We start from the raw sequence: 23,247 nt of genomic DNA, 5'->3' as shown, positions 1-23,247 counted from the left end.
CCCACATGTTTGTGTACTTTCGTAGGGTACTTACTTGGAAGTAGGTGAGAGAGGTACAATTTAATCATTCTTCTATTATTGGAACTCTAGAATAAATTTAGAACACATTTGTTATTTTGAATACACTCACCACATTGCCATGAATACTTTGTCTTTTTAATCTGATTCCTGTATTTCTCCGCATTTATTCATTTACAAATAATGAGGGCCTACTACCTCACTTTTTTGTTGTTTTTTTCCCCGTACTTTTTCTTCCCTACTGTCTTACTATTAAAGACGCGCTTTACATGCTTTCGTACTTAATCTCTATCACAGTCGTTCTAAGAGATGGTGTCACCTTTTCACAGATGAGGAGTTTGAGGTTCTAAATGGTTTGAAGCTATTCAGTACAAATAAGGAGGTGAGTTAGGACTTCTCGACGCAAGTTGCCCGACTCCATAGCTGATCATTCCACCGCAGAGAGGCAGCACAGCCTAGCAGTTCCAGCACGCACACTGCGTGGGTTTGAATCCTAGCTCTGCGACCTTCGGTAAATTATCTCATCTTTCTGTGTCTGCTTCCTGTGACTAATAATAGTATCTACATCATATGGATTGTTGTGATGATTAAATATGAATTAACCATATAAAATTCTCCAGTGCATATATTATCAATATCAGCAACTTATTATTATTCTGCCTCCTAAAAAACATTTAAAGTGAGCTTTAACTTAAGGGACCTAACAGCCTAGGTAGTGGCGGCGGGCTAAGTAATCAACAAGACTACACACCAGGGGGACAAATGCTAATGGAGTAAATACCGGGGCTGGGAGATGGAGAGGGGGTGGTCAAGGCAGGCTCCCTTTAGAAAGCACACCCAGGGACTTCCCTGGTGGTCCAGTGGTTAAGATTCCGCGCTTCCACAGCAGGGGGCGCAGGTTTGATCCCTGGGGACCTAAGATCCCACATGCGTGCGGCCAAAAAAAAAGGAAAGAAAAAAAAGAAAGCAAACCCAGGGTCCAGTCCGGAAAAACAACTGGGAGTTAACCAAGCCCACAGAAGAGGCAGGACATCCCAGACACAGAGGGACGGGTATGTGCAAAGGCCGGGAGGAGGGAGAGTTTTGCAATCTGCACAAGTTACCCTCAAGTGGTGAGAGATGAACCCCGCACCAACTACCAACATTTACACAGTATAGTCTTGCCAGGCACCTAAGGTTGGTGCTATTGTTATCCTCACTTTACAGATGGGACATCAACGAAAGAAAGGGTAGGAGGAAGCCAGACTACCAGCATTTAAGTTTCGTCCTAGGTGACTGAGGTGTCATGGAGAAATCTTAATCAGGGAGCTGATGACAGGATCAGTTATTGTGTTTTGCAAAGATCCCTTTGGCAGTAGCGCGGAGGACAGCTCAATTGCCGGAGAGGATGAGCAGGTCAAAGGGTGTGCACATTTCTATGGCTCCTGATAAACACTGCTAAATAATTTTCCAACCGGTTGCGCTAAGGGGCCATATCGAGAGCTGTCTTGATTCGCCCAAGGGTTTCAGGGCGGCATCGCCCTTCTACACCGCTGCGGGGCACCCGGGCTTGTGCGGGGGAGTGTGAGCTGCCTCCCGGGCCGCTACTCCTACGCCCCGCCTGTCCCTTCAGCACCAGGTCCTGGCAGCCGGGCCAGGCCCGTGTTTTCTGGCTCTCTGCGGCACCCATCCACGACCGCCTCCACGTGACCCAAACAGATTCGGGCACTTCCGCTTCCTCTAGGCTTTCTTCTCGTCGGTGTCCAGGGCCGGTCCGGAGCCAGTGAGTGAGCGAGCGTCCGGCTGGGGCCGTAGGGGGCGGGTTTCCGCGCCGGCGGGGGACGCCCCGCGCTGACCCTCTCCGGCCTTCTCGTCCCCTCCAGGTCCCCGCGGAAGCGGTGGTGGCGGCGTCATGGCGGAGCTGACGGCTCTGGAGAGTCTCATCGAGATGGGCTTCCCCAGGGGACGCGCGTAAGGGAGCCCCCTAACACCCGTCCGCGGGGGTCGCCGACCTGTCCAGGCCTTTACCCCAGCCTGGCCTCAGGCTCTACGCCCCAGCCCGACCATCGCCATGGCTCGTGGGCGCTATTCACGGTGTTTCTGCCCCCAGGGAGAAGGCTCTGGCCCTCACAGGGAACCAGGGCATCGAGGCTGCGATGGACTGGTGAGCGCTCAGACCGGGTAGCAGGTGACTGGGGACTCCTACGAGGCGCAGCCTGAACATTAACCTCCCTCCCGACTTTCCCTGCCAGGTTGATGGAGCATGAAGACGACCCAGACGTGGACGAGCCACTAGCGACCCCCCTTGGACATATCCTGGGACGGGAACCCACACCCACTGAGCAAGGTGGCCCTGAAAGTCCTGCTGGAGGGACCCAGTGTGATTATTCAGGAGGGCCTGAGGAGGAGGACGACCGGGTGATAATACTGATTGCTTGTTTGTAGGACCTGAGTCTGTTGTGGGAGAAAGCAAACCCGTTTTGACTGAAGAGGAAAGACAGGAACAGACTAAGAGGTATGAAGAACGAGCTCACGTTTCTGAGGCTCCTCCTCCACCTCTCCCCAGAGGTGTTTGGGACTGGGTTCCCGGATTCTGTTCTGAATCCCTTGTTAATAAACACACCCTCCCAATTTATGTCCATTTCTCTTGAACTCTTTCCTCTGCAATTCAGGATGTTGGAGCTGGTGGCCCAAAAGCAACGGGAGCGTGAAGAAAGAGAGGAGCGGGAGGCACTGGAACGGGAACGGCAGCGCAGGAGACAAGGGCAAGAGTTGTCAGCTGCCCGACAGCGGCTACAGGAAGATGAGATGCGCCGGGCTGCTGAGGAGCGGAGGAGGGAAAAGGCTGAAGAGTTAGCAGCCAGGTCTGGGTGCTGGGGGTGTTGGCTAAGAGATGAGAAAGGAATCAAGATTTGCATTGTCAGTGTCTGACCTACTTTCGTTCTGTCTGCATTCCAGACAAAGAGTCCGAGAAAAGATCGAAAGGGACAAAGCAGAGAGAGCCAAGAAGGTAGGTGATTGGGTACATACTGAGGGTCATGAAGTAGGGGGACTAGTAAATCCCCTTTTCTAGCTTCAGAGGGAAGGGTTGGGCTTAGTGCCTGATTGTTTAACTTTGTCCTCCAGTATGGTGGTCATGGGGGTTCTCAGCCATGCCCACCAACAACAGAGCCAGGCCCCGTTCCCTCCTCTCCCGGCAAGGAGCCTCCCACGAAGCGAGAGTATGACCAGTGTCGCATACAGGTACTGATTCCGATTCCTGTCTTGCTCCTGGGACCCTTTGTTGGCTTGTAAGGCACCCAGCCCAGCCCAGAGCTTTTTTCAGTTACGTTCCCTTTGCCAAACCTCTCCCGTCTTTGTAAATGACTTTTGAAATCCTACCTCCTCTGCTCTTAGGAAAGATATCAAATTTTACTTGCCCCAGTCTTATATAAATCTATCTCTCTTTCACATTCAGCAGTTAACTTCTTGTTCATCGTATTTTCATTTGGCTTATTATACAGCTATTTGCACGATGTGGTACCTATCCAGATATTTTGTGTAATCTTGTCTTTGTTTTCCTTAAATTGTGAGGGAGCTAGGAGCCTCTCTTTTCAGTGTTCAGTAAAGCCAAGCCTAAGTGGTTGTTCATTAGCTGCTTTAAATAGTAATTATGCTGGTTCAGTCTCTCTAAGAGGAAGGAAAAGCCAACTTTGCTCTTTTCCTTTTCCTTACCTGGGCACTTCACTCAGTTTTGACACTCACAATTCTGTATTTCTGTCTTGCCTTCCAGGTCAGGCTGCCAGATGGGAGCTCACTGACCCAGACATTCCGGGCACGGGAACAGCTAGCAGCTGTGAGGCTCTATGTGGAGCTCCACCGTGGGGAGGAGCTAGGAGGGGGCCAGGATCCTGTGCAGTTGCTTAGTGGCTTCCCCCGGCGGGCCTTCTCAGAGGCTGACATGGAGCGGCCTCTGCAGGAGCTGGGTAGGACACGTGGGACCTGAAACCAGGAGGGGGATAGGGGACATGCCTGAGAAAGGAAGGGGTGCAAAGAAGGGACTTTGTGGATATAGTGTGAGGCCAGGAATTTCGGGGGGCGGGGAGGGTGGGCAAAAAGCAGATCTTTTGGTTCAAACCTGTTTCGTTCCGTCTTCAGGACTTGTGCCTTCTGCTGTCCTCATTGTGGCCAAGAAATGTCCCGGCTGAGAGGCCTTTATCCCACCGTCCTTCTCTGACCTCTCTTCATCTTTGATAAAGCACTGACATTACCTTCCTAATAAATAGACCCTCTGAGTTCTGTATGTGACTGACTCCTTCCTGAATGGCCGGGAGGGACAAAAGGAAGGCTTTTAGAACAGACCCTATGCTTCCTCTTAAATTTCCACGGGAGACTTGTTTCTAATCTCTGGGTCTGATGAGTTGCTTGGGAGGTTGAAGGGGAGAGGTGCTGGAGTGTGGGGTGTACGTTGGATAGCATCTTTTGCTCCTATGGGTAAGGCAGTACCTAAGCCTGAAATCCTTAGTAGCTATGTGCCTTGACTTCTTTAATTAAGCCTAGTTTCTTCTTTAGTAAACAGGGATAATAGTGCCTGTTAATTGGGGTTGTGGGGGCTTACATAATGCTGATGTAAGGTGCTTTGGCACCGTGCCTGGCACCTGGTAAGTCCCCAATTAAGTATTAGCTACTAGAAGGGTAGTTTTTAAAATGTGCCCATTCGGGCTTCCCTGGTGGCGCAGTGGTTGAGAGTCCGCCTGCCGACGCAGGGCACACGGGTTCATGGCCCGGTCCGGGAAGATCCCACATGCCGCGGAGCGGCTGAGCCCGTGAGCCATGGCCACTGAGCCTGCGCGTCCGGAGCCTGTGCTCCGCAACAGGAGAGGCCACAACAGTGAGAGGCCCGCGTACCGCAAAAAAAAAAAGTGGCCATTCACAGTGAGAGGAGCCATAGTGTGACCTTCACAACTGCATCTCTTCTGCACTAAAAAGCATTGAGTACTTAATATACGCCACACAGTTTTAAGTGCTTTGTATGTATTAACTGAGATATGAAGGCAGTATTATCTAGCTGTAGGTACAATGATCCCATTTTAGAGACTGGGACACCAAAGCACATGACTTGTCCAAACTGACACAGCTAGCAAGTAGCAGAACCTGGACACATCTCTGGGGAGCGTGACTCTAGGGCTCAGGCTCTGAACTGCCAAGCTCCACTTGCGCTGCTGCTGCTCACCTCGTCCTCGTGCTCCCTCGGACAGCTGCTGACCTCCCTCCTCTCATACCCCGACTAGGAAAGAGGCCACAAGTAAACTGTAAAGGTCGCACATGACAAATGTGCTCAGCTTACGACTTCACCGTCTAGTAGCTGAAAACTGCACCAATGCTCATACCTGGGTTTACACCTCAGTGTTACCAAGCTTTATTTAGTGTGTTCCAGCTTTATTTAATACAAGCAGGCCCCCCCATCCCCCATCAATTGCAATCTTGTTTGGAACCACAGGACATAAAATAGACAAAAGGGGAGTGAAATGGTTGATTTCGCTGTAGGGCGGCCACCCCACTGATAGCTTTATCTCATCCCATCAGTGGCATCGGCAATGGACCCTGTGACGGATTCAGAAATTGAAAGCCACTACAGTGAAAACCTTGTGGGAGGAAAACCCCAGTGCATTTAGTGAGAGGCTGCCCTGTGCCTGGCACTGCACTTTACATTCCTAAGTTCACCGTTTTACAACTCTCAAGATAATTGTCACCATTTATTTATTTATGTATTTATCTGCACCAGGTCTTAGTTGCAGCACTCTGGATCTTCGTTGCAACATGTGGGATCTCTTAGTTGCGGCATGCGAACTCTTGTTGCAGTACCTGGGATCTAGTTCCCTGACCAGGGATCGAACCAGGGCCCTCTGCATTGGGAGCACGGAGTCTTAGCCACTGGACCACCAGGAAAGTCCCCATTATCACCTTTTATGGAACAGGACTAAGGCTCAGAGGTTAAAAACATGGAGGAGTTGAAACAAGATCTGACTCAAAGCACAGCCCTTTGACCGCTCCTACCACGAATTAAGGTCACAGAAGGCATTATGGCACATGTTAATTGCTAGAAGCCCCTCTCCAACCTCATTCGAAGGACAGGCACCCAGAGTGTCCTCTATGGGTATTTACTGCACAAGTTTCCAGGATAACGATTTCAAGAACATCACTTGGTTATCCCCGAAAGTACACTTATGCAAACCACGTGACCTGACGTGTGTTCTGAAAACATGGTCGCTCTGCCTATAGGGCTTCGGCGTCACATGAAGGGCGGGGCAGGCGGGAGCTGCACTCAAGCCCGCCCGCAGCACTGACCCCCATAACACTCTAGGCTTTTATGGGCGTCCAGCCGCAGTGCTCTCTCTCTGGATGGAGGAACATGATTTATTGGTTCCTTCAGTTAGCCACATCCGATGCCCTGGCCCAAGGCGTGGACGTTAAAACACAGTCAGTGCATTGTTTGGGGGGGGGAACGTGCTCACCCGGCGGCAGCTCCCCAGGTCCCGAAGAGGTCTGCGCGTGTCTGGACTCCCCGCCGGCCCACAGACGAGTAAGGCCGGCTCGGGCTCCTGCGCTGCAGCGGAGGTCCCGGCGCGCACGGGGGCAGGTCTGGCCTCAGGCTGACTTCCCGCCGCCGCCACTCATCCAGTTCTTTCTCCAGGCGACGTTCTCCTGCGTGGCCGCGGCCTCCTGCAGAGTGGCCAGAAGTAGCTCTTTGGTCCTGGCCACCTCGTCCCTGCGCTGCGGGTCCTGCTCCGGCATCTCCTGCGGGCAGAAAGGGAGGTTCGTAGTCCGGGCTAGCAGCCTGCGGTTCTCCGCCCGCTCGCCCCACCTCGGCCTCCCAGCTGCTCACACCTTTAGCGTTGCCTGCTTCTGCCGCTCTCCCGGGGTCACGAGGACAAAGAGCCCGGTGCCCACGCCAGCCCCCACGCCCAGCACTGCGCCCGCGATCAGCGCTTTGCGCAGGGTCCCCATGGCCGACCGCGCGACCAGCGAGACGCACTCCGGAGCCTCCAGTAGCCTAGCAAGGCCGCCGCGACGTCTCAATCTGCGCAGGCTAGAACGCCTCACACAGGAAACCATAGAGACGGGGCCGGCTAGAGAGGGCCTGGCCAGAGAAACGTTTCGAAGCTAGAGCGCCTGGGTGTTAAGACTAGGTTTAGCTGGGGAGGTTGACCACGTCAAGAGGTGTTGGCACCCAGGGCCGAGCGTGGGGCCCCTTGTCATGAAATCCCGAGGAGGATTGCTAAGGGGAGAGTAAGTGTCTTCATTGTTGCTGTGAGCTTTACAATTGCCCAGCTCCGGAACGTCCTGATCAATAGAGGGTCAAGGCTGCGCTCTGTGCTTTTCCAATACAGTACCTAAGGACATTCAGATACTTATAAACATCAATCTATTGACTGCCTTCAATCCCTTCAACTCCTGAACAAAAACTCAAAGCCAAGTGTACCGGGTGGGGAGAACGGTATATTTATGTTTTCTTTTTATTTTACTTGTTGAAAGTAAACGTTACCTTTCTCTTCACGGTATATAACCTTGTTTTGTTTTTTTTTTAAACCATGGATTTTGTGTAACATACCGAATTCTAGTTTGGAGAAGAAAACACCTCTTAGTTGTGTGACCCCGGGCAAATCGTTTAAGTTCTTTGTTTCTCGGTTTCTGCATCGGAAAATGAGGCTAATAACAGTATTTATCTCATAGTTTTAGGATAATTAAATAAGTTTATACGAAAAGCATTTAAAACAGTTCCTGGCAAATAGCATACACCATAAAAATATTCATTAAATAAGATACAAAGAAACATGTCAATGTGGGAGACCCAGTAAGAACCAGGAAATTCCAAGTTTATCAAAGCTCTTCACTCACAGGGCTTTAATCCAGATGCCCTCGTTAACTCCTACTTCTGCCTTTCCCAGTGTCACCAGGGAGTGAGTAGAAATAAAGACCCTATTCCACCTCTTGGGATTGTCCCCTCCCCTGAAAGGCCCATAATCTCCTTGCATGTCAGCTTCTTCTCCTCAGAAGTGATAAAGGGGCCAGGCTCCAAAGCAGATTAAAGGAACAGTCTGTGGGGTGCTCTGGGCAGGGATACTCCACTGAGTTCAACCACCCTGCACTCCAAGAATCAGCACGCATGGCCCTTGTGCCAGGGAGCAGCGAGGATGGGCCTTGGCCTAGAGATGGCCCAGGCTCCTCCCAGCAACCAGAAAGTCCTAGACTCACCAACCCTCTCTGGGAAGACAGAGGAGAAATTGACCAGGTTGAAGGTCACCAGGATGTTCAGGTTAGTACTTCCCCACCTTGTGCCTTGCTGTTGGCTCATTCTAATTTGGCCCAAGCCCCCTGCTGTGCCCATCCAGGTTGTCTGTCAAAAGACCCGCCTCCCCTCCATCGTGGTGGAAGCCGCTGAGGCTGAAGCGAGTGAAGAGAGTGGGGAGCTCCGGTGGCCACACAAGGAGCTGCAGCTGCTCACTGATGATGAGGAAGAGGACGTTGAGGTCTTCCAGGACCAAAGTGAAGAACCAGGTGAGGGAGGTGGCTGGTTCGAATGAGGCTGTTGTGAATGGGATGGTCTAAGCAGGACAACTTAGTTGTGTCTCTTGCATTAAGCAGCACACAGTAGGTGCTCAGTAAACAGTGAAGAAAAATGTAGAGGTGGGAGATAAAAGTCAAGGTGGGGCTTCCCTGGTGGCGCAGTGGTTGAGGGTCCGCCTGCCTATGCAGGGGACACAGGTTCGTGCCCCGGGCCGGGAAGATCCCACATGCCGCAGGGCAGCTGGGCCCGTGAGCCATGGCCGCTGAGCCTGCGTGTCCGGAGCCTGTGCTCCGCAACGCGAGAGGCCACAGCAGTGAGAGGCCCGCGTACCGCAAAAAAAAAAAAAAAAAGTCAAGGTGGTTGGCAAAGTTGATGAACTTTAAACGGCAGTTGTGATGTCAGGTGACACCTTTTAATATGTATTTTTAATACTTTAAGATATTTTTGTCATGGGGGAAAGAATAAAAGCACCCCAAATCCGACTACCCAGAGATTAACATTTTGGATGCCTTCTCCTCCAGATTTTTCTTCATGTCTATATACTGTTACAGAAGCTACTTTTACTATATGCCAGGCACTGTGCTGAACGCTTTTACGTATATTTTTCAGGACCCAGTGAGGAAGGATACTTTCTCCCTCATGAGGAAACTGAAGCTGTTAAGTTAGGCTCTTCATTATAATTGCTGTAAAAAGGAATTACATGAATTTATCTTTAAAAAAAATCCAGTAATATATCAGGTATATTTTTCACTGTTAATGGGCTCTTTAACTGCCCCCCTCCCACCCCCCAGGCTGGACTTGGAGCTCACTGGACCCCAAATCTCCTTTAAGAACCTTTAACCCGGAACTCAGCTGGGGGCAGGAACAGGTAGATCAAGATGCCTACTGGATTCCAGAGGAGACAGCTTGTCAGGAAGCCCCCAATCCCTGTCCTCTCTGGGACTCGGCATCAGGTTCCCATGTGTGCAGAAGCTGCTTTGTGGAATATTCCCATTTCCTGCCTCCCAGGAGCTTTGAGGGTAAGTATCACTCTCCCTCAAACATTATACCTAGGTTTATGAAGCCCTTCTACCTATCCTTTCACAATCTTCCCCTTTTACAAGCTGAGAAAAATGAAGGCTTACAGGTTAGGCCCCTGGGTCACACACAAGTCATATCCAAGGAATTTGGATTAAGAATTCCTATCTGTGCTTTTAGGAGTTCGGTTAACTGGGATGGGGAATGACCCACTTGTACCTTCTTTATTCAGCCCTCATCTTGTGCCTGGCACTGCTAAGTGTTTCACCTGTTGTTGTATGGAATCCACATAACTCCAGTTATTATTCCAACCTTGCAGATGAGTTAACTGGGGCACAGAAATATTCAATACTGTGTGCACACAGCTCATAAATATGAAAGCCCGGATCCAAATTCTCATTTTCCAGTCATCTTGCCAAGACAAAAGCTTTCTCCAACTCCTCACCCAACAGAAACACTAGGGTCAGGTTTTAAAAGTCTTTAATTGGAGCCTTGAACCAAGTAAGCAAAGTAGGTGATGCCCCCGAAAGGGCCCAGCTCCTGCACACACACAGTGCAGCCTTGGGACCCTTGCTCCAGGCAGGGCAGCCGCACATCAGGGTCCTCATCTGAGAACTGAATCAGGGTCCCCCCGGGGCTTAGGACCCTCAGGCACTCTGACAGCAGCTGGTAAGCCCCAGGCAGACCAGCCTGGGCAACAGCATCCCAGGTACCCTTGTCTAGCACTAGATGGAAAGAGCCTGAGGAAGCCACTGGCTGCAGGTTGAGGGCATTAGCTTGCATAAAGTGGAGGCGTGAGGCAGGGTGCCCCGGGCACAGGGGTGTTTGGCCTTGGCCACCTTCCAGGAGGTTGTTCATGTGGGCCACAGCCACAGGAGAGAAGTCCACCCCCAACACGCCCACTGGGTGCGGGCATTTGGTATAGAGGCCCGTACACAAGCTGGAGGTCCCACAGCCCACGTCCAACACCCGCGGTGGACAGGCAGCCGGTGCCTCCTGCAGCAGCGGCAGTAGGAGCCCCTGGGCTTCCTCGTATCCAAAGAACCAGTCGAAGGTGCCCGCGCTGCCCTGACGGGGCTGGGCGGGGAGCTTATCCCAGAGGCGGCGGTACGCCAGGCATCTACCAGCCAGGGAGCCTGTGGACGAGTGGAGGACTTGCGTCACCCAGCGCCCAGTTCTAGCAAAACGCGACAAAACCCGCACCAATGTGGCCTGGGGCTTTAAGCGGCACAATTTCAGGGACTAGACTCCTGTGTAACGAAGAACCCAACTTGCCCTCCCTCTGTCCACCTTCCCTACCCGCCACGGCGCGACGCACCCCCGCCGCCAGGCTCGCCAGGTGGAGGGTTCGGCGCAGGGCTGCCATCCGGAAGTGACGGCAAGGTCGGCCAGAGAAACTTCTGCGAAAATGTCGCCCGTACTCCGGCAGGGGCCTGAGGTCCAAGGGAAGATTTGCAAAATACGCTGTGAGGAATCACGCGTACAGCCTCCCTAACTCTGCAGCCTCGGAGAAAAGGAACGCGGAGACAAACTTACTACGGTACGAACGGCTTTTATTGTTTGCAACGGGAAGTGGAAGAGGAGGGGATGCGAAAGCTCCGGCTCCTGGGGCGGCTCCACAGACCTGAAATCAAAGGAGAAGGTGTGAGCACCCCGGGGAGGAGTCTGCTGAACCTCGGTTCTGCCCTGCTCCTTGGAGCCCTGTGTCCCGGCGCTTGAGGATAGAACCCGCGGAATGGAAGCCGCCGGTACCGAAGACATGACGCCGAGGGGGCCGGAGCCCTTTCCCTCTACCTCCGTACATTACGCGGACCGGGACCGCACGCCCGATCCCCGCCAAGAAAAGGAGGGTCAACAGGCCCCACCCAGAAACCCCGCACGGCCAGCCGGCGAAAACACTAGAACCGACACTCACTCAGTCGCTGTCCTCGGAAAGGCCAACGAGCCGCCCGGGCTCCTTTATATAGCTCCAGGACCCGCCCCCCCCCCCCCCAGCTGCGATTGGCTAACGGAGGGCTGAGGGGTGGGGCGCACACGGACCCTGCGCAGAGCTGAAACGCTGGACCCTGAGCTGGTTTCGCTACGCAGCAATGGGTGCTCCGGGGGGGAAGATCAACCGGCCGCGAACGGTGACTGTGTGGGAGCCCGACCCTGTTTCCCAAGCGTCCTGGAGCCTTTACCCTCGCCCGAGATGGACTCGATGGGCCAGTGTCGCCGGGTGCGGGGTCCCGGGTCGCGGTGCACGGCACCCCTCTGATTAAGCATCTTCCTCCCCCTTAGGAGCTGAAGAAGAAGCTGTTCAAGCGACGGCGGGTGTTGAACCGGGAGCGGCGACTGAAGCACCAGGTGGTCGGGGCTGTGATAGACGAAGGGCTGATCACGAGGCACCACCTCAAGAAGCGGGCGTGAGTGCCAGACCCTCTCCCTCTTGGTCCTCCCCACCATGCCTCCTTCCCTCCTCCTTGTCGAGCTCCGGAGCAGCTAACACCTTTTTGCTTTCCTTGTGTGCTAACGTTTATGCAAGGAACGTTTGTGCCTAAACTTTGCTAGTCTCTCACTGTACCTGTACCTCACAACCTTTCTTTGGTTCTTGGACTCTGATGAGAATCTAAGGAGAGCTGTGGACTCCCCCACCTCCCCAAGTAACATTATTCACTCGCACAGATTATTTATTTATTTATTTATTTATTTATTTATTTATTTTGCGGTACGCGGGCCTCTCACCGTTGTGTCCTCTCCCGTTGCGGAGTACAGGCTCCGGACGCCCAGCCGCTCCGCAGCATGTGGGATCTTCCCGGACCGGGGCACGAACCCGTGTCCCCTGCATCGGCAGGCGGACTCTCAACCACTGCGCCACCAGGGAAGCCCCACACAGATTTTTTCATAAATACATTTAAAAGCACACACATAAGTGTGCGGCGAATCATTCGATGAATTTTCACAAGGGCACATGTGAGATTATGCATATAATCTGAGTCTTGGGGCAGAGTTCCCACCCCATTCTTTCACTGACTTGTTTATTATAAATATTTAGTTTATAAAGCGGCATAATAAATATATTTGGTCCTAGTCTCTGCTTTCTGGCAGAGCTAAATTTCCTGAGTGATAAGAGTGACTTTTTGTTCATAAGGATCCCCTTTTGAACACACCTAAATTTATGCAAATGGTGACTTAGCGTGGGGCTGGTCATCGGAAAGATGGAGTGATTAGAGGATTGGAAATTTAATTCCCTCTCACTGCTTGTGGGAAGGGGGTGGGTGGGTGCTGTAGATTAAGCTCTACACAACCTCTTGAACCAGCTCCTGATTGGTCAACTGGTGGAGGTACTGGGAGGCTGGCTCACCTGGAGAGAGCATGGAACCTCTGGCCCCTTCCATACCTTACCCTATGCTTCTCTTCCACCTGACTGTTCCTGAGTTGTATCGTTTTGTAATAAATCAGTAAATGCAAATACATGTTTCCCTGAGTTCTGTGAGCTGTTCTAGCAAATTATCGAGTCTGAGAAGGGGATCATGAGAACCCCAGTTTATGACTGGTCAATCAGAAGCACAGGTAACAACCTGGATATGTGATTGGCATTTGAAGTGGGGGAAACCTTAACCTTTGGTATCTGTTGCTATGTCCTGGTAGATAGTGTCCAAATGGAGTTAAATTTGTAGGACACCCAGTCAATGTCCATTGAGAATTTGGAGAATTACTTGATGTGGGAAACCTCCCCCACCCACCACATCTGCTGTTAGAAGTATCAAGAATAAGGGACTTCCCTGGTGGTCCAGTGGTTAAGACCAATTGCGCTTCCAATACAGGGGGCATGGGTTCGATCCCTGGTCAAGGGAACTAAGATCCTGCATGTTGAATGGCCAGAAAAAAAAAAAAAGTATATATATATACATATATATATATATATATATGTATGTATTTATAAAATAAGAGGAGGAAACGTTTCTATTATGTACTAAATTTTAGCAATTAATGTTACTTTATGTATGTGTTAAGACTAGTTTTAGGTAAAGTAACAGTTCTTTGACTTGGATCCAAAGACCTTTTCAGTAACCAGGACCACTGTGTGGTCTGTATTGATTCAGGTTAACCTGGATATTTTTGCTCTTACCAATCCTTCAGGTCCAGTGCACGTGCCAACATTACTCTGTCTGGGAAGAAGCGCAGAAAACTCCTCCAGCAGATCCGGCTTGCCCAGAAAGAGAAAGCAGCCATGGAAGGTGAGGCGAGGGCACAGAAGCTGGGGTGAGGGGGCAGCTGGGTTCATTTGGGTTCTTTAATGCTTCCTCTTTCCCTTTGCTCAGTGGAAGCCCCCCTCAAGTCAGCCAAGACTAGTGAACCACAGCCCAAATCAAAAAAGAAGACAAAAGTCCCCCAGGATGTAGACATGGAGGACCTTGAAGATAAGAGCTAAATGTCACACCCCTTCCACCAGAAGATTCTCAGCTGGAGCCAGGAGGACTCGATGGTTATTTCAGAGGACTTTGGAGAAAGCGTTGCTCCTTTTCACTGTCCCCAGATTCCTCTTCCCTAATGGCCTAGTGACCTGCCGTGGAGGGATGTATTGAGAGGTAGAGGGTAGAAAAGAAAGATTGGAGAGGGGGTCCTAAGCAGTCAACTCCATTTGTAAAAAAGCCCTAGCATTCTCACTGAGATGTGTGTGATTAAATGTAGGAATGGGGATAGGCCATGAAAAGGGGCTGTGAGTGTGGAAACAAGACAATTGGGAAACAGGACCCACAGTTATTACTTGACCAAAGGCAACAAGAAGCCACCCTCCATGATGGCCCTGTCTCCCCAATGAGTGACACTCCATCTTTCCATTTCTGACAAAAATAAGGTGTTCTGTAGAGATAGCAGAGGAGGTAATGGTCTTGATACTGGCCCTACCACCTCCTCTGTGTGACCAGGGTGGACAAGTGACCGTGGTTGTCTCTGCTTCCTTTGCTGGATTATATTTTTATAAAGTGAACATTATTTTTCCCTTTTAATGTTCAGAAATTCTGTTTGTTGGAAGCCAGGGCTGGGGTGGTTAATTAAAGTGAGAAGCTGTGTGTGCAGAGATGTGGTCAACTGGGGAAAAGCATATTCTCTCCTTGCTCTGTTAATCAGTGCAGGCTTCCTGGAAGAGGGAGGGTTTGGGTACAGTGTTGTGCTCCCCCCTCCTCAAGTTTATATTTTGAACATTTTCAAACCTTCGGTAAAGTTAAGAGATTAGCACACTGAGCCCTTAAATATGCACTCTACTTGGATTTACCAGTTTTTAACATTCGGCTATACTTGATCTCCTTACCCGCTTGCATATACATGTGTGTGTTCAAGTACGTATAATTGTTGTCTTTGCTGACTCATTTGAAAGTCAGTTGCAGATGAGATTTTATCCCTTAGGACATGCTTCTATATAGCCAAAACACCTAAGACATTTAACATTGGTGGAATAGCTAAAATTCAGGTTTTCATATTCACATTTCCTCAGCTGTGGATAATATTTTTTATAGCTGTTTATTGTTTCCTCAATCCAGACACCGTTAAGGATCACGCATAGCGTTTAATTGTCATGTCCCTTTAGTCTCCTTCAATCCAGAACAGTACCCCTACCTTGTCTTAGGTGACTTGGTGTCTTCGAAGAGTCCAGCCTAAATTAATTAATTAAAGAATATCTCACAGCCTGGGTTTGTCTGTGTGTTTCCATATGTTTCCTCATCAATAGATGTAGGTTAAGCATTTCTGGGGAAAATTCTACATAGAGGATATTGTGTACTTCCCATTGCATTTCATCAGGAAGTAAGTGTTGACTGAAAAAAAAAAATACACAACCTAAAGGTTGAGAATTATGTTTGATTCAGCAGACTTGCTGAAAACTTAAACCTGGAAGACAGCCTGTCAGATAGCTCTGAGGTAAGGGAGGAGCCAGGATATAGAGGTGTTTTTGCAACAAAAACCAGGTAGTTGGAACATCAAAGATTATTGTTAATTAAAGAAAATCAGACTTCTCAAGTTAATTAATTTAATGCTTTTCTATGTATGGGAAGATGCAAGAGTCTCGGCTCTTTGAAATCATTCCTTTGATATGCTCCTTAACTACCTATGGCCAGTATCCTGTTCTTTTTCCTCCTGAATCTCCTCAGGGTGCACCGCTGGGGATGGCTGCAGTGGTTGATGGTTTGATGGAGGGCAGCCTGTTTGGAGACGGTCGGAGACAGTCATAGTGGCTGATTGCTTGATGGCCGCAGCGTTGTTTGTTTTCTGATATAGGAGGCAGGCGAATTTTTCGTCCACACATATAATATTAGTTTGTCTCATTATTGGTGATTCCTAGTGTTAAGTGTGTGTCTGTCAGATTTCTCCACGGTTAAGGTATTCTTTCCCTTTGTAATTAGTAAGCAATCTATGGAGTGATACTTTGAGATTGTATGAATACCCTGTTCCCCAATGACCTCTCAACAATGGTTTTAGCATCCATGATGATCCATACCTGAATTAGTTACTGCTGCAAAATGGTGATTTTTCTAATTGTATCATTCATTCATCCATGTTACTCATTTTACATATTCTGTAAAGGAAACCCCTACTTCCTTTTTAAAATCTCATTTTGGTTGATAAACATCTGTTACTATCACTTTTTCATGCTCCAAATCATACCAAACTGGCCAGCCAAAGCCTGTGTCTTTTTTTGGAGGGGGGGGTCCAGGGGGCACACAGGATACAGCATCTTGGTTCCCCAACCACGGATTGAACCTGTGCCCCCTGCAATGGAGGCACAGAGTCTTAACCACTTGACCACCAAGAAAGTTCTGGTCCTGTGTCCTTTTGACACAGCACCACCAGTATCTGAGCAATTCCTTGCTGTCTGGCACAATATGTTCCAGGCTCACCTGCTACTTCCCCTGGGCTAAAACTTGGTATCAGCTATTTTTCTATGGAGAGAGTATTATGTCCAGTTTTGAACACAGAAAGGAAAAAGTACTTGTGTGAAACTGAAATATATTCAGATGCGGTAAGGAGAGGAGGGGAGAAGCTGCAGGGAGAAGGAATTTCAACATCTTGGGATCCCCATCTCCTTTCATAATTTTGTTCTACCCCCTGTGCCTAAGGCAGAAAGGAGCTTGCTGCGTTCAAAGAAGAGTTTCTGTACCTGGTATTGTGCTAAATTCTTTACACAAATAACCTGAAGTGGGAATTTCCTGGCAGTCCAGCGGTTAGGACTCCATGCTTCCACTGCGGGGGCACGGGTTTGATCCCTGGTCGGAGAACTAAGATCCTGCATACTGCATGGCATGGCCAAAAAAAGAAAAAGAAAAAAAAAAAAAAGAGAGAGAAAGAAATAGGTGAATAATCTGAAGTGATCTTTGCAAAACGTTTGTGAGATACGATACAACATGTGCCATTTTACAGTTAAGGAAAGGGGCTCCGAGCAGCTGAGTCACTTGCTCAGGGTTACATTGCTAATTAATAGCAGACATGAATCCAGATCTAACTCCAAAACAAGCACCTTTAGATTGTGAAATCTTTAAGGGCAAGGACCACATAATAGTCTCATAGCTGGAAGAATTTATCGGGTTCAAAAGGCACTTTTTTTTTTTTGGCCATGTCGTGAGGCATGCGGATCTTAGTTCCCCCACCAGGGATCTAACGCATGCCCCCTGCAGTGGAAATGCAGAGTCTTAACCACTGGACTACCAGGGAAGTCCCCAAAAGCCACTTTTCATAGATCAAAAGTCAAGGCCCAGAGAAGGGAAGTGTTGGGTCCAAGTTTGAAGCAGAGCTAGGAGCAGAAATTGTCTCATTTACTGTCCTAGAGCATATACGCTTCATGAGTGATCGAACTTCTAAAATTTAAGAATATAGAACCACCACAATTAATCATTTAGCTTTTAAAACACCGTCACTTCAAAGGTATCTTTAGAACCTACCATCTGGTGTTATTCTAACTCACATTTCCTCTGAGAACAGTAAGCCCTCTGGTTAATACAGGCCTCAGAACCTACCTTCCTTTTCATTCATCCAACCAACTATTAAGAGCCTGCTACATGCCAGGAAGACACAGTCGTATGTAATGATGATAAAGCCTTTAACAAAACTGGCAACATCCCTGTGTCAAAGAGCTGGAGTTCATTCAACAAATATAATAAAAACAGCTGTTGCTTATATAGTGCTTACCTACCATTGCAGGCACCAAGTGCTATACAGTAAACATATTACCTGGTTTAAATTTTCACAAGCCCGTGAGGTAATTGTACTATTAACATCCCGATTTCCAGAAAAGCAAACAGGCAGAGAGGGGTTAAATGTACTACACAGCCGGTTAGTGGAATAGCTGGAACGTGATCTAGATAGACTGGTTGGAGCGGGGGCTCTTGATGAGGTGTATTATATCCTCATAAGGTTACCAAGCTCTCTCTGCAGCTATGGGGATGTGAGGTTGGGGAAGGGCCCCCTGCACTGGGAGACTGGGGAGCCTGACAAAGATCGTAGTGCTAACCTAGGACTGGGAGAACACCTTCAGCGTAGCCAGCCCAATTTTTTCAGGCTTCCTCCTCTCCCTCTCTTTCCTTGTCTTCTCTTCATCTTCTCTTACGGACTTTCACTCCTTTCTTTCCGTCTCTCTTCCGCTTTCCTTCTTCCCTTCTCTCCTTTAACTGCTTTTTACATTGTCACTGGTTATTGATTAAAATGTTTCCTAAGGTGCTTCCTTTTTTAAAACCTCGAGAGTTGAAAATTTTGTTTCGGCTTTAGGAAAATTAATTAAATCCAATTAAGTGGTCGCAGCTAGCCTTAGTCTGTGTAAATAGCCCTCTCGGGGGGAAAAAAATGGTTGCGTTGAGGGTGGGTCGGCTTCCCGCTGTCCTGGGTGCAGCCCCGTTCTGGGACGCCGACTCATCTCGGAACCAATGTATGAGGGTCACGGACGTCGCCGGATTGGTTTTCCTGAGAGGCTTTGTCGCTGGTTCCTTTCGGGTTTCCCGGCAGCGCGCATGCGCCTCCTGCGCTCCGCCGCTCCCGCTTCGGGCTCGGGCTAGGGCTCCGGGATGTCCGCGTTGTGCGACCCTCCCGGGGCCCCAGGGCCTCCCGGGCCTGCCCCGGTCTCCCACGGTCCCGCGCCGCTCAGGTAGTCAGAGCCCCTGGCATCTTTCCCTACCGCGGGGTCCCGCGCCGATAACCAGCCTTCTCGGCAGAAACCCGGATCCCACCTCGAGAACTCGCGTCAGGGTTCTCAGAGATTCCCGGACGGGTCTTCCCAGAACTCAGGGACTGCCTCACCAAAACTCTGGGCTCCAGTGCCCGCACTCCCAAGGTCTCGGTACTGCCTCCCCCTAAACCCCAATGCCCAGTTACCCCGGATCCTGGCCTTGCTCTTCCAAGAATTGGGAATATCAGAACTCTTGGGAAACCAGGTGCCCTGTCCCTTAGACCCGAGGGAACCCAGGGTCCCCTGACTCCATGGAGACTCCCTGAGCACCCAGGCCCAGAAACCCACAGAATGCTTTCTTCTAGCCTTTCCCTTGCTCTCCAACGGAGACACTCCCCTCACCGTAGAGTGGGTTTTTTTGGAGGAACTAGAGATGCATGGCACAGTCAGAGCCTTATCAACCTCTAGAGGATGCTGTCAGAAAATGCAATAAGAGGAAATAACACTGGCTTCTGAACCTCTAAGACTGAACCCATATGTTTCAGGAGGGGAAGGGTTGAAGGGCATTAGCTTGTCTCTGCCCTGGGGCACCTTGATTCCTGGGGCATACTGAGGGTTCTGGGAAGGTGGTGGCTGTTGTTGTGGTGGAGTCCAAGTGGTTGGTGGTTAGGATGCTTGCAGAATATGGGAAGAAGCAGGTTTGGGGAGGGAGAGCTCTTACTAAGGGGCAAATTTGGGCTTAGAATTTTCTTTCCATTAAGAGCAAAATCCAGCGTTCTCGTTTGTATGTAGGGGGAGTGCAGTAAAGCTAGAAAGGTGTGTTTAAAGCAGATGTTACAGGAACACAAAATATACTTACTCAATTCAACAAATATTTATTGAGTATTTCCCATATTCCAGGCACCCCAGTAGAAGAGGATCCACTGTTGAAAGCAGAGAACTGTTAACTACCCTCTTGGACTTTATAGTCTGATTACTTACCTTGGTTTCCTTCCCTGTAAAATGGGATCATAATGGTACCTACCTTATTGGGCTGTTATCTGTATTGAAATAATACAAGTAAAGTACTTAAAAGAGAACTTGATGTATTACAAGAGTTATCTAATATTGATACTATTGTTATTTATTAAAAGAAAAATAGCTAGCATTTACTGAGTAACTAGTGTGACCTAGATACGGTGCTTACGTGCTTTATGAATATTATCTTTTGAGGGAGGTACAGTTATCCCTATTCTACATAGAAAGAAACTGAAGCTCACAGAGGGAATGTAACTTGCTCAACAACTCCCAACACTCTAACTCTGCTTCTTTTGCTTCCTTGCAGTGCTCAGGAGCTGTCGCAGGAAATCAAGGCCTTTCTGACTGGTGTAGACCCTGTTCTGGGCCACCAGCTCTCTGCTCGGGAACACGCTCGCTGTGGCCTTCTCTTGCTCCGCTCTTTGCCACCTGCGCGGGCTGCTGTGCTTGACCACTTGCGAGGTGTCTTTGATGAGAGTGTCCGGGCCCACCTGGCTGCCCTGGATGAAAGCCCTGTGGCTGGTCCACCTCACCTCCGTCCACCGCCACCCTCCCACGTCCCTGCTGGGGGACCTGGTCTAGAGGATGTGGTGCAGGAAGTGCAGCAGGTGCTGTCTGAGTTTATCCGGGCCAACCCGAAGGCCTGGGCACCTGTGATTAGTGCATGGTCCATTGACCTCATGGGGCAGCTGAGCAGCACTTACTCGGGCCAGCACCAGCGTGTGCCCCATGCCACTGGCTCTCTCAACGAGTTGCTGCAGCTGTGGATGGGCTGTCGGGCCACACGCACATTAATGGACATCTATGTTCAGTGCCTCTCGGCTCTCATTGGTAGTTGCCCAGATGCTTGCGTGGATGCCTTGCTGGATACCTCTGTCCAGCATTCCCCACACTTCGACTGGGTTGTGGCGCATATTGGCTCCTCTTTTCCCGGCACCATCATCTCCCGAGTTCTCTCCTGTGGCCTTAAGGACTTCTGTGTTCACAGTGGGGCTGGAGGTGGAGCTGGTGGCAGTGGTGGAGGCTCTTCTCAGACCCCCTCTACAGACCCCTTCCCTGGATCTCCTGCCATCCCTGGGGAGAAACGGGTGCCCAAGATTGCCTCAGTTGTAGGCATCCTAGGGCACCTGGCCTCCCGCCATGGAGACAGCATCCGACGGGAGCTCCTGCGAATGTTTCATGACAGTCTGGCAGGGGGCACTGGCGGCCGGAGTGGGGATCCCTCCCTTCAGGCCACAGTTCCCTTCCTCCTGCAGCTGGCAGTCATGTCACCAGCTTTGCTGGGCACAGTCTCTGGAGAGCTGGTGGATTGCCTTAAGCCCCCAGCTGTGCTGAGTCAGCTGCAACAACACCTGCAGGGATTCCCCCGGGAGGAGCTGGACAACATGCTGAACCTGGCCGTGCACCTGGTGAGCCAGGCCTCTGGGGCAGGTGCCTACCGCCTGTTGCAGTTCCTGGTGGACACAGCCATGCCTGCCTCAGTCATTACCACCCAGGGCCTGGCTGTGCCAGACACCGTGCGCGAGGCCTGTGACCGGCTGATCCAGCTACTGCTGCTGCACCTGCAAAAGCTGGTTCATCACCGGGGAGGGTCTCCTGGGGAAGGGGTGCTGGGCCCACCCCCGCCCCCCCCGCCCTGTGCCCTTTCTAGATGCGCTAAGAAACCACGTTGGAGAGCTGTGTGGAGAGACGTTACGTTTGGAACGAAAACGCTTCCTTTGGCAACACCAGCTCCTTGGCCTGCTCTCTGTTTATACCCGGCCTAGCTGCGGACCTGAGGCCTTGGGCCATCTCCTGAGCCGGGCCCGAAGCCCTGAAGAGTTGAGTCTGGCCACTCAGTTATACGCAGGGCTGGTGGTCAGTCTCTCTGGCCTCCTGCCCCTGGCCTTCCGAAGCTGCCTGGCTAGGGTACATGCAGGGACTTTGCAACCTCCCTTCACGGCTCGGTTCCTGCGTAACTTGGCACTGCTAGTGGGGTGGGAACAGCAGGGTGGTGAGGGCCCTGCAGCCCTAGGGGCCCGGTTTGGGGAGTCGGCCTCAGCTCATCTGTCTGACCTGGCTCCTCTCCTGCTCCATCCTGAGGAGGAAGTAGCGGAAGCCTCTGCCTCCCTCCTGGCCATTTGTCCCTTTCCTCCGGAAGCCCTGTGCCCTTCCCAACTCCTGGGACTGGTGAGAGCTGGAGTGCATCGCTTCTTTGCCTCTCTCAGGCTGCACGGTCCCCCAGGGGTGGCTTCCGCCTCCCAGCTTCTTACCCGCCTCTCCCAGACCTCCCCGGCTGGGCTCAAGGCTGTCCTGCAGCTGCTAGTTGAGGGAGCCTTACATCGGGGCAACACAGAACTGTTTGGTGGGGAAGTGGATGGGGATAATGAGACTCTCTCAGTTGTTTCAGCTCCTTTGGCTTCGGCCTCCCTGTTGGACACAAACCGGCGGCACACTGCAGCTGTGCCGGGCCCTGGAGGGATTTGGTCTGTTTTCCACGCTGGAGTCATCGGCCGTGGCCTAAAGCCACCCAAGTTTGCCCAATCACGCAATCAGCAAGAAGTGATGTATAACACCCAGAGCCTCCTCAGCCTCCTGGTGCACTGCTGCAGTGCCCCTGGGGGGACTGAATGTGTGGGCTGCTGGGGGGCTCCCACCCTGAGCCCGGAGGCAGCCAAAGCAGTGGCAGTGACCTTGGTGGAGAGTGTGTGTCCCGATGCAGCCGGTGCTGAGCTAGCCTGGCCTCCTGAGGAGCATGCCCGGGCCACCGTGGAGCGGGATCTCCGCATTGGCCGGCGCTTCCGGGAACAGCCTCTGCTCTTTGAGCTGTTAAAGTTGGTAGCAGCTGCTCCCCCAGCCCTGTGCTACTGTTCCGTGCTGCTGCGGGGGCTGCTGGCCGCCCTCTTGGGCCACTGGGAAGCCTCTCGCCACCCTGATACAGCCCACTCCCCCTGGCACCTGGACGCATCCTGCACCCTGGTGGCTGTCATGGCTGAGGGAAGCCTCCTGCCACCAGCCCTGGGGAATATGCACGAGGTATTTAGCCAACTGGCACCTTTTGAAGTGCGTCTGCTGCTGCTCAGTGTCTGGGGCTTTCTTCGGGAGCACGGGCCCTTGCCCCAGAAGTTCATCTTCCAGCCAGAGCGTGGCCGCTTCATCCGGGACTTCTCCAGGGAGGGTGGGGGTGAAGGTGGAGCCCATCTGGCTGTGCTGCACAGTGTCCTCCACCGCAACATTGACCGCCTGGGCCTTTTCTCTGGCCGTTTCCAGGCACCTTCACCGTCCAATCTCCTTCGGCAGGGGACATAGCCTTTCCATGCTCCAGAAGCCGAGGGAGGTTGAGCCAGGAGAGACAGACAGGGGGCTAAGGTGCTGCAGAAATGTGGAGGTTTCTCTTCTAAGACCTTGGCCTAAAAGAGCGCTGTCACTTTCTTCCTCCCCCACCTTTTTTTCTAAATAAAATTTGCCGAGTTGAGAAAAACAAGAGTCCGGTGCCTCTGTCTGATGTGGAGAGCCGGCAAATTCGGACAGCTCCTGTCTCTGAACAATCCCGCCCCCT

General features: G+C 51.1%; 5 protein-coding genes and 1 non-coding gene across 8 annotated transcripts; 3 read left to right on the top strand and 3 right to left on the bottom strand.

The window, feature by feature from the left end:
• The first annotated feature begins 1,648 nt into the window (after positions 1–1,648).
• Positions 1,649–4,279, top strand: UBXN1 (UBX domain protein 1). The gene is made up of 10 exons (XM_032641962.1): positions 1,649–1,780; positions 1,881–1,968; positions 2,108–2,161; positions 2,250–2,344; positions 2,443–2,512; positions 2,670–2,861; positions 2,956–3,007; positions 3,124–3,240; positions 3,770–3,962; positions 4,135–4,279. Exons 2-10 carry the CDS (start codon positions 1,910–1,912, stop codon positions 4,182–4,184), a joined length of 882 nt encoding a protein of 293 aa, XP_032497853.1. The 5' UTR covers positions 1,649–1,780; positions 1,881–1,909; the 3' UTR covers positions 4,185–4,279.
• Positions 4,280–6,123: 1,844 nt separating this feature from the next.
• Positions 6,124–7,409, bottom strand: LOC116757340 (ubiquinol-cytochrome-c reductase complex assembly factor 3). The gene is made up of 2 exons (XM_032638755.1): positions 6,865–7,409; positions 6,124–6,774 (listed from the first exon to the last, which is right to left on the bottom strand). Exons 1-2 carry the CDS (start codon positions 7,090–7,092, stop codon positions 6,625–6,627), a joined length of 378 nt encoding a protein of 125 aa, XP_032494646.1. The 5' UTR covers positions 7,093–7,409; the 3' UTR covers positions 6,124–6,624.
• A 616-nt stretch (positions 7,410–8,025) lies between these two features.
• LBHD1 (LBH domain containing 1) lies at positions 8,026–15,233 on the top strand. The gene is made up of 6 exons (XM_032641533.1): positions 8,026–8,293; positions 8,370–8,535; positions 9,337–9,564; positions 11,843–11,967; positions 13,685–13,782; positions 13,867–15,233. The coding sequence occupies exons 1-6, from the start codon at positions 8,144–8,146 to the stop codon at positions 13,895–13,897; spliced, it is 798 nt and encodes a 265-aa protein (XP_032497424.1). The 5' UTR covers positions 8,026–8,143; the 3' UTR covers positions 13,898–15,233.
• On the bottom strand, positions 10,032–11,585 carry CSKMT (citrate synthase lysine methyltransferase). 3 transcript variants are annotated; one of them, XM_032641532.1, is made up of 4 exons: positions 11,478–11,494; positions 11,099–11,186; positions 10,862–10,995; positions 10,032–10,698 (listed from the first exon to the last, which is right to left on the bottom strand). In XM_032641532.1, the coding sequence occupies exons 3-4, from the start codon at positions 10,926–10,928 to the stop codon at positions 10,043–10,045; spliced, it is 723 nt and encodes a 240-aa protein (XP_032497423.1). In that variant the 5' UTR covers positions 10,929–10,995; positions 11,099–11,186; positions 11,478–11,494; the 3' UTR covers positions 10,032–10,042. The 3 variants fall into 3 exon arrangements, with proteins under 3 accessions (XP_032497423.1, XP_032497421.1, XP_032497422.1); XM_032641530.1 differs by having other exon boundaries at positions 10,881–10,995; positions 11,099–11,585; XM_032641531.1 differs by having other exon boundaries at positions 11,099–11,583.
• Positions 11,264–11,412, bottom strand: LOC116758861. The gene has a single exon (XR_004351250.1). It is a non-coding gene; the product is annotated as a small nucleolar RNA SNORA57 (small nucleolar RNA).
• A 3,282-nt stretch (positions 15,234–18,515) lies between the features above and the next one.
• Positions 18,516–23,169, top strand: INTS5 (integrator complex subunit 5). Its single transcript, XM_032641715.1, is given in 3 exon segments — positions 18,516–18,671; positions 20,017–21,334; positions 21,336–23,169. Coding segments are annotated over 3 exon segments (3,060 nt in total). The 5' UTR covers positions 18,516–18,591; the 3' UTR covers positions 22,998–23,169.
• The last annotated feature ends 78 nt before the right edge of the window (positions 23,170–23,247 follow it).

This window comes from Phocoena sinus, chromosome 8 (assembly GCF_008692025.1).
Source record: "Phocoena sinus isolate mPhoSin1 chromosome 8, mPhoSin1.pri, whole genome shotgun sequence".
Taxonomy (NCBI): domain Eukaryota; kingdom Metazoa; phylum Chordata; class Mammalia; order Artiodactyla; family Phocoenidae; genus Phocoena; species Phocoena sinus.
The sequence above is the reverse complement of the archived record's forward strand: the minus strand, read 5'-3'. Positions and strand labels throughout refer to the sequence as shown.

Bases quoted from the DNA above. Each gene is read 5' to 3' on its own strand.
- LOC116757340 (XM_032638755.1), bottom strand. From the start codon at position 7,092: ATGGTTTCCTGTGTGAGGCGTTCTAGCCTGCGCAGATTGAGACGTCGC. The intron at 6,775-6,864 runs GTGTGAGCAGCT...TTCTGCCCGCAG, and splicing joins AGAAGCAGGCAACGCTAAAG to GAGATGCCGGAGCAGGACCC.
- CSKMT (XM_032641530.1), bottom strand. From the start codon at position 11,323: ATGTCTTCGGTACCGGCGGCTTCCATTCCGCGGGTTCTATCCTCAAGC. The intron at 10,996-11,098 runs GTAAGTTTGTCT...CTTGGACCTCAG, and splicing joins TAAAAGCCGTTCGTACCGTA to GCCCCTGCCGGAGTACGGGC. The intron at 10,699-10,880 runs GTGCGTCGCGCC...ACTCGTCCACAG, and splicing joins TGGCGAGCCTGGCGGCGGGG to GCTCCCTGGCTGGTAGATGC.
- LBHD1 (XM_032641533.1), top strand. From the start codon at position 8,144: ATGGCCCTTGTGCCAGGGAGCAGCGAGGATGGGCCTTGGCCTAGAGAT. The intron at 9,565-11,842 runs GTAAGTATCACT...CCTCCCCCTTAG, and splicing joins GCCTCCCAGGAGCTTTGAGG to GAGCTGAAGAAGAAGCTGTT. The intron at 13,783-13,866 runs GTGAGGCGAGGG...CCCTTTGCTCAG, and splicing joins AGAGAAAGCAGCCATGGAAG to TGGAAGCCCCCCTCAAGTCA.
- UBXN1 (XM_032641962.1), top strand. From the start codon at position 1,910: ATGGCGGAGCTGACGGCTCTGGAGAGTCTCATCGAGATGGGCTTCCCC. The intron at 2,862-2,955 runs GTCTGGGTGCTG...TCTGCATTCCAG, and splicing joins GCTGAAGAGTTAGCAGCCAG to ACAAAGAGTCCGAGAAAAGA. The intron at 3,008-3,123 runs GTAGGTGATTGG...TTTGTCCTCCAG, and splicing joins AAGCAGAGAGAGCCAAGAAG to TATGGTGGTCATGGGGGTTC.